Consider the following 12,588-nt stretch of genomic DNA (forward strand, 5'->3'; position numbering starts at 1 on the left):
TCAATGTTGCACCGACATGGAAAAAAACTAAAGGCCATCTAACCTACACTATGCCCTTATCATCCATATGCTTATCCAATAAATTTTTAAATGCCCTCAATGTTGGCGAGTTCACTACTGTTGCAGGTAGGGCATTCCACGGCCTCACCACTCTTTGCGTAAAAAACCCACCTCTGACCTCTGTCCTATATCTATTACCCTTCAATTTAAGGCTATGTCCCCTCGTGATAGCCACCTCCATCCGCGGGAGAAGGCTCTCGCTGTCCACCCTATCTAACCCTCTGATCATTTTGTATGCCTCTATTAGGTCACCTCTTAACCTTCTTCTCTCTAACGAAAACAACCTCAAGTCCATCAGCCTTTCCTCATAAGATTTTCCCTCCATACCAGGCAACATCCTGGTAAATCTCCTCTGCACCCGTTCCAAAGCTTCTACGTCCTTCCTATAATGGGGCGACCAGAACTGTACGCAATACTCCAAATGCGGCCGTACTAGAGTTTTGTACAACTGCAACATGACCTCATGGCTCCGGAACTCAATCCCTCTACCAATAAAGGCCATCACACCATAGGCCTTCTTCACAACCCTATCAACCTGGGTGGCAACTTTCAGGGATCTATGTACATGGACACCGAGATCCCTCTGCTCATCCACACTACCAAGAATTTTACCATTAGCCAAATATTCCGCATTCCTGTTATTCTTTCCAAAGTGAATCACCTCACACTTCTCCACATTAAACTCCATTTGCCACCTCTCAGCCCAGCTCTGCAGCTTATCTATGTCCCTCTGTAACCTGCAACATCCTTCCGCACTGTCTACAACTCCACCGACTTTAGTGTCGTCTGCAAATTTACTTACCCATCCTTCTGCTCCCTCCTCTAGGTCATTTATAAAAATGACAAACAGCAACGGCCCCAGAACAGATCCTTGTGGTACGCCACTCGTAACTGAACTCCATTCTGAACATTTCCCATCAACCACCACTCTCTGTCTTCTTTCAACTAGCCAATTTCTGATCCACATCTCTAAATCACCCTCAATCCCCAGCCTCCGTATTTTCTGCAATAGCCGACCGTGGGGAACCTTATCAAACGCTTTACTGAAATCCATATACACCACATCAACTGCTTTACCCTCGTCCACCTGTTCAGTCACCTTCTCAAAGAACTCGATAAGGTTTGTGAGGCATGACCTACCCTTCACAAAACCATGCTGACTATCCCTAATCATATTATTCCTATCTAGATGATTATAAATCGTATCTTTTATAATCCTCTCCAAGACTTTACCCACCACAGATGTTAGGCTCACCGGCCTATAGTTACCGGGGTTATCTCTACTCCCCTTCTTGAACAAAGGGACCACATTTGCTATCCTCCAGTCCTCTGGCACTATTCCTGTAGCCAATGATGACCTAAAAATCAAAGGCAAAGGCTCAGCAATCTCTTCCCTGGCTTCCCAGAGAATCCTAGGATAAATCCCATCAGGCCCCGGGGACTTATCTATTTTCACCTTGTCCAGAATTGCCAACACTTCTTCCCTACTCACCTCAATGCCATCTATTCTAATAGCCTGGGTCTCAGCATTCTCCTCCACAATATTATCTTTTTCCTGAGTGAATACTGACAAAAAGTATTCATTTAGTATCTCGCTTATCTCCTCAGCCTCCACACACAACTTCCCACCACTGTCCTTGACTGGCCCTACTCTTACCCTAGTCATTCTTTTATTCCTGACATACCTATAGAAAGCTTTTGGGTTTTCCTTGATCCTACCTGCCAAAGACTTCTCATGTCCCCTCCTTGCTCGTCTTAGCTCTCTCTTTAGATCCTTCCTCGCTTCCCTGTAACTATCAAGCGCCCCAACTGAAACTTCACGCCTCATCTTCACATAGGCCTCCTTTTTCCTCTTAACAAGAGATTCCACTTCTTTGGTAAACCACGGTTCCCTCGCTCTACCCTTTCCTCCCTGTCTGACTGGTACGTACTGATCAAGAACACGCAATAGCTGTCCCTTGAACAAGCTCCACATATCCAGTGTGCCCAACCCTTGCAGCCTACTTCTCCAACCTACACATCCTAAGTCATGTCTAATGGCATCATAATTGCCCTTCCCCCAGCTATAACTCTTGCCCTGCGGGGTATACTTATCCCTTTCCATCACTAATGTAAAGGTCACCGAATTGTGGTCACTGTCTCCAAAGTGTTCACTTACCTCCAGATCTAACACCTGGCCTGGTTCATTACCCAAAACCAAATCCAAAGTGGCCTCACCTCTTGTTGGCCTGTCAACATATTGTGTCAGAAAACCCTCCTGCACACATTGTACAAAGAACGACCCATCCAATGTACTCGAACTATATCTTTTCCAGTCAATATTAGGAAAGTTAAAGTCTCCCATAACAACTACCCTGTTACTTTCGCTCTTTTCCAGAATCATCTTCGCCATCCTTTCCTCTACATCTCTAGAACTATTAGGTGGCCTATAGAAAACTCCCAGCAGGGTGACCTCTCCTTTCCTGTTTCTAACCTCAGCCCATACTACCTCGGAAGAAGAGTCCCCATCTTGCACCCTTTCTGCCACCGTAATACTGTCCTTGACTAGCAGCGCCACACCTCCCCCTCTTTTGCCCCCTTCTCTGACTTTACTAAAGCACCTAAACCCCGGAACCTGCAACAACCATTCCTGTCCCTGCTCTATCCATGTCTCTGAAATGGCCACAACATCGAAGTCCCAGGTACCAACCCATGCTGCCAGTTCCCCTACCTTATTTCGTATACTCCTGGCATTGAAATAGACACACTTCAAACCACCTACCTGAACACTGCCGCTTTCCTGCGAAGTCAAATCTGTGCTCCTGACCTCTCTACTCTCAATCTCTCGCACCCCAAAACTACAATCCAGGTTCCCATGCCCCTGCTGAATTAGTTTAAACCCCCCCAAAGAGTACTAACAAATCTCCCCCCCAGGATATTGGTGCCCCTTAGGTTCAGATGTAGACCATCCTGTCTATAGAGGTCCCACCTTCCCCAGAAAGAGCCCCAGTTATCCAGAAATCTGAATCCCTCCCGCCTGCACCATCCCTGTAGCCACGTGTTTAATTGCTCTCTCTCCCTATTCCTCGTCTCACTATCACGTGGCACGGGCAACAACCCAGAGATAACAACTCTGTTTGTTCTCGCTCTGAGCTTCCATCCTAGCTCCCTAAAGGCCTGCCTGACATCCTTGTCCCCTTTCCTACCTATGTCGTTAGTGCCAATGTGGACTACGACTTGGGGCTGCTCCCCCTCCCCCTTAAGGACCCGAAAAACACGATCCGAGACATCACTTACCCTTGCACCTGGGAGGCAACATACCAAACGTGAGTCTCTCTCGCTCCCACAAAATCTCCTATCTGTGCCCCTGACTATTGAGTCCCCAATTACTAATGTTCTACTCCTCTCCCCCCTTCCCTTCTGAGCAACAGGGACAGACTCCGTGCTAGAGTTCCGCACCCCATGGCTTACCCCTGGTAAGTCGTCCCCCCCACAAGTATCCAAAACGGTATACTTGTTACTCAGGGGAACGACCGCAGGGGGTCCCTGCACTGTCTGCTTCTTCCCAGTCCCTCTTACAGTTACCCATCTATCTCCAGTCTTTGGTGTAACTACTTCCCTGAAGCTCCTATCTATGACCACCTCTGCCTCCCGAATGATCCGAAGTTCATCCAACTCCAGCTCCAGTACCATAACTCGGTCTTGTAGGAGCTGGAGCTGGCTGCACTTCCTGCAGGTAAAATCAGCAGGGACACTAACAGCATCCCTCACCTCAAACATCCTGCAGGAGGAACATTGCACTACCTTCTCTGCCATCCCACTTAATTTCAACCAAGTTCTGGTAAACAAATATAAAACAAAAAAAAAAATAATAATATAATATAGCACTTACCTGCTCACCCCAATGGGTCTTATTATTAGGTTAGAGGAGGAGGGCGGATGGGAGACACTACACGTGTAGTGTCTCGGGTATCCACTCCACCACAATTTATTGGCTAGGAGAAAATCCTTCCCAGAAGTCCGCGGGTCGTACTTCCGGTTCCCGCCTTATATTATCTTTGCTCCCACTGGCACCCCGCCGCTCTCAATGTGTCCCCTCGCGCTCTTTTCAATGTCCTGGCTGTCTCTCCTCCCGCGCTCTTTTCAATGTCCCGGCTGTCTTACCTCTCGCGCTCTTTTCAATGTCCTGGCTGTCTCTCCTCTCGCGCTGTTTTCAATGTCCCGGCTGTCTTCCCTCTCGCGCTGTTTTCAATGTCCCGGCTGTCTCTCCTCTCGCGCTGTTTTCAATGTCCCGGCTGTCTCTCCTCCCGCGCTGTTTTCAATGTCCCGGCTGTCTCTCCTCTCGCGCTGTTTTCAATGTCCCGGCTGTCTCTCCTCCCGCGCTGTTTTCAATGTCCCGGCTGTCTCTCCTTTCGCGCTGTTTTCAATGTCCCGGCTGTCTCTCCTCTCGCGCTGTTTTCAATGTCCCGGCTGTCTCTCCTCTCGCGCTGTTTTCAATGTCCCGGCTGTCTCTCCTCTCGCGCTGTTTTCAATGTCCCGGCTGTCTCTCCTCTCGCGCTCTTTTCAATGTCCCGGCTGTCTCTCCTCCCGCGCTGTTTTCAATGTCCCAGCTGTCTCTCCTCCCGCGCTCTTTTCAATGTCCCGGCTGTCTCTCCTCTCGCGCTCTTTTCAATGTCCCGGCTGTCTTACCTCTCGCGCTGTTTTCAATGTCCCGGCTGTCTCTCCTCTCGCGCTCTTTTCAATGTCCCGGCTGTCTCTCCTCTCGCGCTCTTTTCAATGTCCCGGCTGTCTCTCCTCCCGCGCTGTTTTCAATGTCCCGGCTGTCTCACCTCTCGCGCTGTTTTCAATGTCCCGGCTGTCTCTCCTCCCGCGCTGTTTTCAATGTCCCGGCTGTCTCACCTCTCGCGCTGTTTTCAATGTCCCGGCTGTCTCTCCTCTCGCGCTGTTTTCAATGTCCCGACTGTCTCTCCTCTCGCGCTGTTTTCAATGTCCCGGCTGTCTCTCCTCTCGCGCTGTTTTCAATGTCCCGACTGTCTTACGTCTCGCGCTCTTTTCAATGTCCCGGCTGTCTCTCCTCTCGCGCTCTTTTCAATGTCCTGGCTGTCTTACCTCTCGCGCTCTTTTCAATGTCCCGGCTGTCTCTCCTCTCGCGCTCTTTTCAATGTCCTGGCTGTCTTACCTCTCGCGCTCTTTTCAATGTCCCGGCTGTCTCTCCTCTCGCGCTCTTTTCAATGTCCTGGCTGTCTTACCTCTCGCGCTGTTTTCAATGTCCTGGCTGTCTCTCCTCCCGCGCTCTTTTCAATGTCCTGGCTGTCTTACCTCTCATTGTTCTATCAATTCCACCAAATTACATAGATCGAGTCCAGCTGCGGACTTTGTTTAGAAATAAATCGTGGGCCTCATGCCTTTACATGGCTGTTCTTTTTAAATGTAGTGAGTTGTGGGTGAGGTGCTGTTGTTTTGCGGGTTAATGCTCTCTGTTGGTTATAGCAGAACATTCAGGTATTATTTTTAATAAACATTTTATTGAGGTATTTTTGGTTTTACAACAACAACACAATAAACAATGTACTTGAATCTATAAACATAGTGCAAAAGCCATCTTCCTCCCTTACAGATCCCACCTTTATTAACCCCCTAATCTAAGCTAAACTAACCCCCCCCCCCCCCCCCCACATTTCTGCTGATGATTAATTTTCTGCAAAGAAGTTGACAAACGGCTGCCACCTCCGGGCGAACCCTAACAGCGACCCTTTCAAGGCGAACTTGATTTTCTCCAGCCAGAGAAAGCTAGCCATGTCCGATAGCCAGGTCTCTGACTTTGGGGGCTTTGACTCCCTCCAGCTAATAATATCAGTCTCCAGGATACCAGGGAAGCAAAGGCCAGAACGTCTGCCTCTTTCTCCTCCTGGATTCCCGGGTCTTCCGACACCCCAAAAATCGCCTCCTCTGGACTTGGTGCCACACTTGTTTTTAACACCGTGGGCATGACATCTGCAAACTCCTGTCAGAATCCCCGAAGCTTTAGACATGTCCAGAACATGTGGACATGGTTCGCTGGTCTTCCCGCACATTGTCTTCCACCCCAAAGAATCTGCTCATCCGGGCCACTGTCATGTGAGCCCGGTGAACGACCTTGAGCCTGGCACATGGTGTGGATGCGTTGACTCTACTCAATGCCTCTGCCCATAGACCATCCTCTATCTCTCCTCCCAACTCCTCTTCCCACATGCACTTCAGCTCCTCAGTCTGCGTCTTCTCTGACCCCATAAGTTTCTTGTAAATGTCAGGGATGCTCCATTCTCCCACCCACCCTCTGGAAACTATCCTGTCCTGTATCCGTCTTGGTGGTAGGAGCGGGAAGGTTGAGACCTGTCTACGTAGGAAGTCCCGCACCTGCAGGTACCTGAATTAGAATCATAGAATTTACAGTGCAGAAGGAGGCCTTTTGGCCCATCGAGTCTGCACCGGCTCTTGGAAAGCGCACCCTACCCCCAAGCCCACAACCCCACCCTATCCCCATAACTCAGTAAACCCACCCAACACTAAGGACAATTTTGGACACTAAGGGAAATTTAGCATGGCCAATCCACCTAACCTGCACATCTTTGGCTGTGGGAAGAAACCGTAGCACCCGGAGGAAACCCACGCACGCACGGGGAGAACGTGCAGACTCCGCACAGACAGTGACCCAAGCCGAGAATCGAACCTGGGACCCTGGAGCTGTGAAGCAATTGTGCTAAACACGTGCTGCCCCAATTTGTTTCCCCTCGCCAATCCAAACTTCTCCTCCAGCTTCCTCAATCTTATAAAGTGCACGTCTATAAACATATCCCCCATCCTCTCAATCCCTGCTCTCTGCCATTTCCGAAACGCCGCGTCCATACTTCCCGGGGAAAACCGGTAATTGTTACAGATTGGAGACCAGACCGATGCTCCCACTGCTCCCACATGTCTCCTCCATCGCCCCCAGACTTTCAGGGCTGCCATCACCATGGGGCTGGTGGAGTACCGTGCCAGCGAGAACGGCAGAGGTGCCATTACCAATGCCCCCAAACTGGTGCCCTTGCATGAAGCCGCCTCCATACACCCCCACGCCGACCCTCCTCCCAACACCCACTTCCTGATCGTGGCTATATTCGCCGCCCAATAATAGTTACTGAAGTTTGGCAGCACCCGCCCGCCCTCTCCCCGGCTCCGCTCAAGCACCCCCCTCTTTACCCACGGGGTCTTGCCCGCCCAGACAAAGCCAGTGATCATATTGTTGACCCATTTAAAAAAGGACCGCGGAATAAAGATGGGGAGACACTGAAACACAAACAGGAATCTCGGGAGGACCGTCATCTTCTCCGTCTGCACCCTCCCAGCTAATGACAACAGGGTTGCGTCCCACCTCCGCAAATCGTCCTTCATTTGGTCTACTAGTGGGTGGGAGAATGGAGCATCCCTGACATTTAAACTACTAGATTTAAACTACTAGATTTAGTTTGTGCAACCGTTCCCATTCCCGCACCACTTGGATGCCAAGATACCTAAAGCTGCCCCTTACTACTCTAAACGGCAGCCTCCCCCTATCGCCTCTCCTGTTCCCTCCCTGGACCGCAAACATCTCACTTTTCCTCATATTTAGTTTATACCCCGCAAACCAGCCAAATTCCCCCAGAATCCTCATGATTTCTTCCATCCCCTCTGCTGGGTCCGATACATACAGGAGCAGGTTGTCTGCGTAAAGCGAGACTCTGTGTTCCACTCCCCCCCCCCCCCCCCCCCCCCCCCCGGACCAGCCCCTGGAGGCTCTCAGCGCAATTGCCAGCGGCTCTATGGCTAACGCAAACAACAGCGGGGAGAGGGGACATCCCTGTCTCGTCCCCGATGCAGCCTAAAATAGTCCGATGTTGTCCTGTTCATCCGTACGTTCGCTACAGGAGCCTGATATAGCATCCTGACCCAGTTAATAAAGCCCCGCCCAAATCCGAACCGTCCCAGCACCTCCCACAGATATTCCCATTCTACTAGAACATTCAGGTATAACTGAGTGTGTTACCCGGGCGTCTCACTTGTGTTAATTTAGTGTGGGGCTGACAAGTGTACAATTGATGAGCCAAGATTCAATTCCCAGCTTCTGCTGTGTCAGCCAGCGGCAGTTGCACCATGAACATTGCGCTCAGCATGGCTGGTCTGGGAAGGGGGAGTTGGGAGGAGAGGGGGTGTTGAATTGTGGAGGGGCTGTGGTGGTTTTTGTGTTGCTAAATTCAGGATGGTTGGTGCAGTGTTCACAAAGACCACAAAATAGCTTTAACTTGAAAAAAGCTATAAATTTATTAACACGACTAATTTGGATTCGGCACATACTCTTAAATAATGCACAGTTGATAATTAACATATAATCTACACTCACCTACAACTAAGCTCCACATTATTATAAACTATGATCTGCTCTCACTCACACCATCCTTCCTTCAGTCTGTACTCTAGCTAACGCCTTCACTTCTCTCCCCACAAAGCTTAGCATCAATGTCTTATATACTTATAACTATAGCTCCCTCTAGTGGCTGATCTAGGAACTTCATTAACCCTTGCAGTTCTTATATTTACGATAATACCACAGGGGCAAGAGAGGGGGATCCACCAAAGTCATGCTTTTGATTGTTGTTACAATGATCAGATGAAATGTATATGGGGACGTAGCACTCTGGAGTCAAATAACCTGACGCCATTCACTGTCTGGACCCATACACGAAGCATAGCTTCTCGGAACCTGAGACCAGAAACCTTCAGATGAAAATCGAATGTTCAATTTGGAATCATTTGATTGAAAAAGTTGCAAAGTTAAATTGCCAGAAGGCCTGGTGCACAGTTTAGTCTGATAGGCCATAGTTTACCAGTCACCAAACAAATATTCAACACTGTTGGTCCACCAGTAATGATACACATTCCCTGACAAATGTAACCATCCAGCATGGTGGGATTTGAGCTCGAATCCCGAATCCCAGAACGTTACTCTAAGTTTGTGATTTACCAGCTCAGCGGTCTACACCACTAGGCCACAGGAGAGAATTCAACTTTAAGCCTCACAATTATAACTTAAATTGGTTTCAGCTGAAAAGGTTGTCTACCTAAGTCTGCAAATCTCTTTCTGGAATACTGAATAGTTCATTCTCTTCACCTTTACCATCCTTGACTTCGCTAATTCATGGGCGGGATTCTCCCGCAACTGGCCGGATGGCCCGACGCCGGCGCCAAGGGTGGCGTGAACCACTCCGGCGTCGGGCTGACCAGAAGGTGCAGAATCCTCCGCACTTCCCGGGGCTAGGCCGGCAATGGAAGGGTTGGCGCCGCGCCAACCAGCGCCGAAGGGCCAGCGCGAGTTGGCGCATGTGCAGAACCGCCGGTGTGGTTCCGCGCATGCGCAGACCGGCCGGCGTGTTCCTGCGCATGCGCAGGGGGGTTCTTGGGTTCGTCTGCACGCCGGCCATGGCGGAGCCCCAAAGAGGCCGGCGCGGAAGGAAAGAGTGCCCCCACGGCACAGGCCCGCCCACAGATTGGTGGGCCCCGATCGCAGGTCAGGCCACCGTGGGGCCTGATCCCCCTGTGCCCCCCCCCCCAAGGACTCACCTAGCCGGCCTACAAGCCAGGTCCCATCATGATGGACCATGCCCATTTCACGCCGGCGGGACTGGCCAAAAACGGGCGGCCGCTCGGCCCATCGGGGCCCGGAGAATTGCCGGGACAGGGCCACTGCCAACGGCCCCAGACCAGCGTGGCATGATCCCCACCCCGCCCGAAAACCCCGGTGGGTCGGAATTCATGCCGCTCCCCGGCGATTCTCCGACCCGGTGGGGGTTTGGAAAATCCCGCCCCATGTATTTACATAGGATTACAAATGACACACATACAGAAACAGGCCATTCGCTCCATCAAGTCGATGCCCGCGTTTAGCCTCCCATTGCTCCTCATCTAAATTTATCGTCGTAATCCTCTATTCCCATCTCTCTCATTTAGGGGCTGGTTTAGCACACAAGGGGCTGGTTTAGCACACAAGGGGCTGGTTTAGCACACAAGGGGCTGGTTTAGCACACTGGGCTAAATCGTCTGTCTTTGAAAGCAGACTATGGCAGGCCAGCAGCACGGTTCAATTCCCGTACCAGCCTCCCCGAACAGGCGCCGGAATGTGGCGACTAGGGGCTTTTCACAGTAACTTCATTAAAGCCTACTTATGACAATAAGCGATTTTCACTTCATTTCATTTCATTTTCTTGTCTACCTTCACCTGAACTGTATCCTATACTATTCACTTCAACCACTAACCAGGAGAAGCGAGTTCCACATTCCCACCATCCTTTGGATAAAGAGGTTTCTTCTGAATTCCTCATTGGATTGCTTGGTGACTGTCTTACATTGATGATCTTCCCCACAGCAGGAAACACGATCAAAAGAAGAGAAAAGGGACCAGGCCTGTTGGTCCTGAACACCCAACAATTGCCAGCATCATTCTTGTAAATGTGTCCGACTTCCAGAGGTAGTTGTGCTGCTTCGCTGGGGTTTCAGAGATGTTTCCATCTCGCCAGCTTATAATCCCCATCACATATCTGAAACACTGACCTGTTCACAGAGAGTGCCAACCAAGCTCTCCAAGTCCTGTCTCTCATGAAGGACCAGCTGTCGTTCCTCAAACTCCTGCTCCAGCTGCATCTCCAACTGACGAAGCTATGACAAAGAGAAAGGACCCCCAGACATCAGACATGGTTCATGGCATTCTGAGTTAATTGCCCAACAAGCCTCAAGAAGACTCCAAATAAACCAGGTCGAGCACCTCAGTCGTATCAATAACCATACAAGCCTTCAGAGTAGGCCAGGACTTCAAGGGGGTGAACCACTATCTTTAATTGGATGCCGTTCCTGGAAACGGCCATTTAATTGGACCAGCCACACAAGTGCTGTGGCGAAAGGAGCAGGTCAGAGGCTGGGAATTCCGCAGTGAGTAACTCACCTCCTGAATCCTCAAAGACTGCCCATTCACAAGGCAGATGTGCAGTTGTATATTCTCCACTTGCCTGGACGAGCGCAGTTCCAACGACACTCAAGAACGTGACAGCGGGGCGGAATGTGCCGCAGTGGTTATCCCTGGCGCTGAGGACCCGGGTTCGAATCCCGGCCCTGGGTCACTGTCCGTGTGTAATTTGCACATTCTCCCCGTGTTTGCGTGAGTTTCACCCCCACAACCCAAAGTTGTGCAGGTTAGGTGGATTGGCCACGCTAAATTGCCCCTTACTTGGAAAGAAATTAATTGGGTACTCTAGAATTTTTCAAAAAAGAACGTGACAGCGGCCAAGCTAAGGAGTCCACTTGATCAGCACTCCAACCACCATCTTACATTTTCGTTCCCTCCAGCATCGGCATGCAGTGGCAGCAGTGTGTACCATCTGCAAGATGCACTGCAGCAACTTCTCAAGACTCCTTCAACAGTACCTTCCAAACCCATCACCTCTATGACTGAAAAGGACAGTGGGGCAGCACGGTGGCACAGTGGTTAGCACTGCTGCCTCGCAGCTCCAGGGACCCGGGTTCAATTCCAGCTCGGGTGACTGTGTGGAATTTGCACCTTTCCCCGTGTCTGTGAGGGTTTCCTCCGGGTGCTCCGGTTTCCTCCCACAGTCCTAAGATGTGCAGGTTAGGTGGATCGGCCGTGCTAAATTGCCCCTTAGTGTCCAAATGGTTCGGTGGGGTTACTCGGTTACGGGGAGAGGGTGAAGGCATGGGTTTAAGTAGGGTGCCCTTTCCAAGGGATGGTGCAGACTCGATCGGCTGAATGGCCTCCTTCTGTTGGGATTTTATGATTCTATTAACTCTGGATAAATAATATATGCAGAAGGAAGGAATCTGGTGCACACTGTATCGCAGTGCTGAGCATACCCTTCTCTGGCAGGACTTGCGAACGTCGTCCAGCTCTTCTTCCTTGTCTTCCAGCTCCTTCAGATGAATATCCTTCATTCGCTCCAGCTCTATTTCAGAACGCAGATGTGTCTGAATGCAGGGAGAGGAAGAGTAGGAGAGTGTAAGAGAGCGAGGGGGAGCAAGAGAAGTTAGGCAGTGGGAGAAGACAGATAGGAAGATAGAGAAAGAGGAGAAGAAGTAGAAGAAGAGGGAGTCGGAGAGGAATGAGAGATGACAGGGAGGAAGTTGGGGGGAGTGGAAAACAGAAAGATGGAGGGAGCGACAAAGGAGATGGAGGCAGAGGAAATAAAAGGGGCGGAGAATGAAAAATTAATATTCAGAAACAGTAAGAGCAAAATTAAAAGAATGAAAACAAGACAGACAACAAGTGAAACGATGGCTGAGACGAGAAACAGAGAAAGAAACATACTGGGGAATGACACAAAACAGAGAGGGAATATGGTCTGTTAAAAATGCAGGCAAGTAATACTGCAACAGCAAGAGCACATCATAAACATTTCATCAAGCAACACGTTCCAGATTAAAATGATTTTTCCTGTTTCCTTTCTGTAATTCCCCCCCCTCCACCCCCTCGACCCACCTCCTGAAAGTATT

At 50.2% G+C, this 12,588-nt stretch overlaps 1 protein-coding gene across 4 annotated transcripts in view; it reads right to left on the reverse strand.

Moving 5' to 3' along the window:
* Positions 1–12,588, reverse strand: part of LOC119974608 (unconventional myosin-XVIIIb-like) — a 390,682-nt gene that overhangs the window by 107,422 nt on the left and 270,672 nt on the right. For all 4 annotated transcript variants that reach the window (XM_038813932.1, XM_038813847.1, XM_038813761.1 and 1 more), the window contains 2 exons: positions 11,953–12,063; positions 10,642–10,746 (listed from right to left, as the gene is read on the reverse strand). In XM_038813932.1, the coding sequence (XP_038669860.1) occupies positions 10,642–10,746; positions 11,953–12,063 (216 nt within the window). The remainder of the gene's footprint in view (positions 1–10,641; positions 10,747–11,952; positions 12,064–12,588) is intronic.

This window comes from Scyliorhinus canicula, chromosome 1 (genome assembly GCF_902713615.1).
Source record: "Scyliorhinus canicula chromosome 1, sScyCan1.1, whole genome shotgun sequence".
Lineage (NCBI taxonomy): Eukaryota > Metazoa > Chordata > Chondrichthyes > Carcharhiniformes > Scyliorhinidae > Scyliorhinus > Scyliorhinus canicula.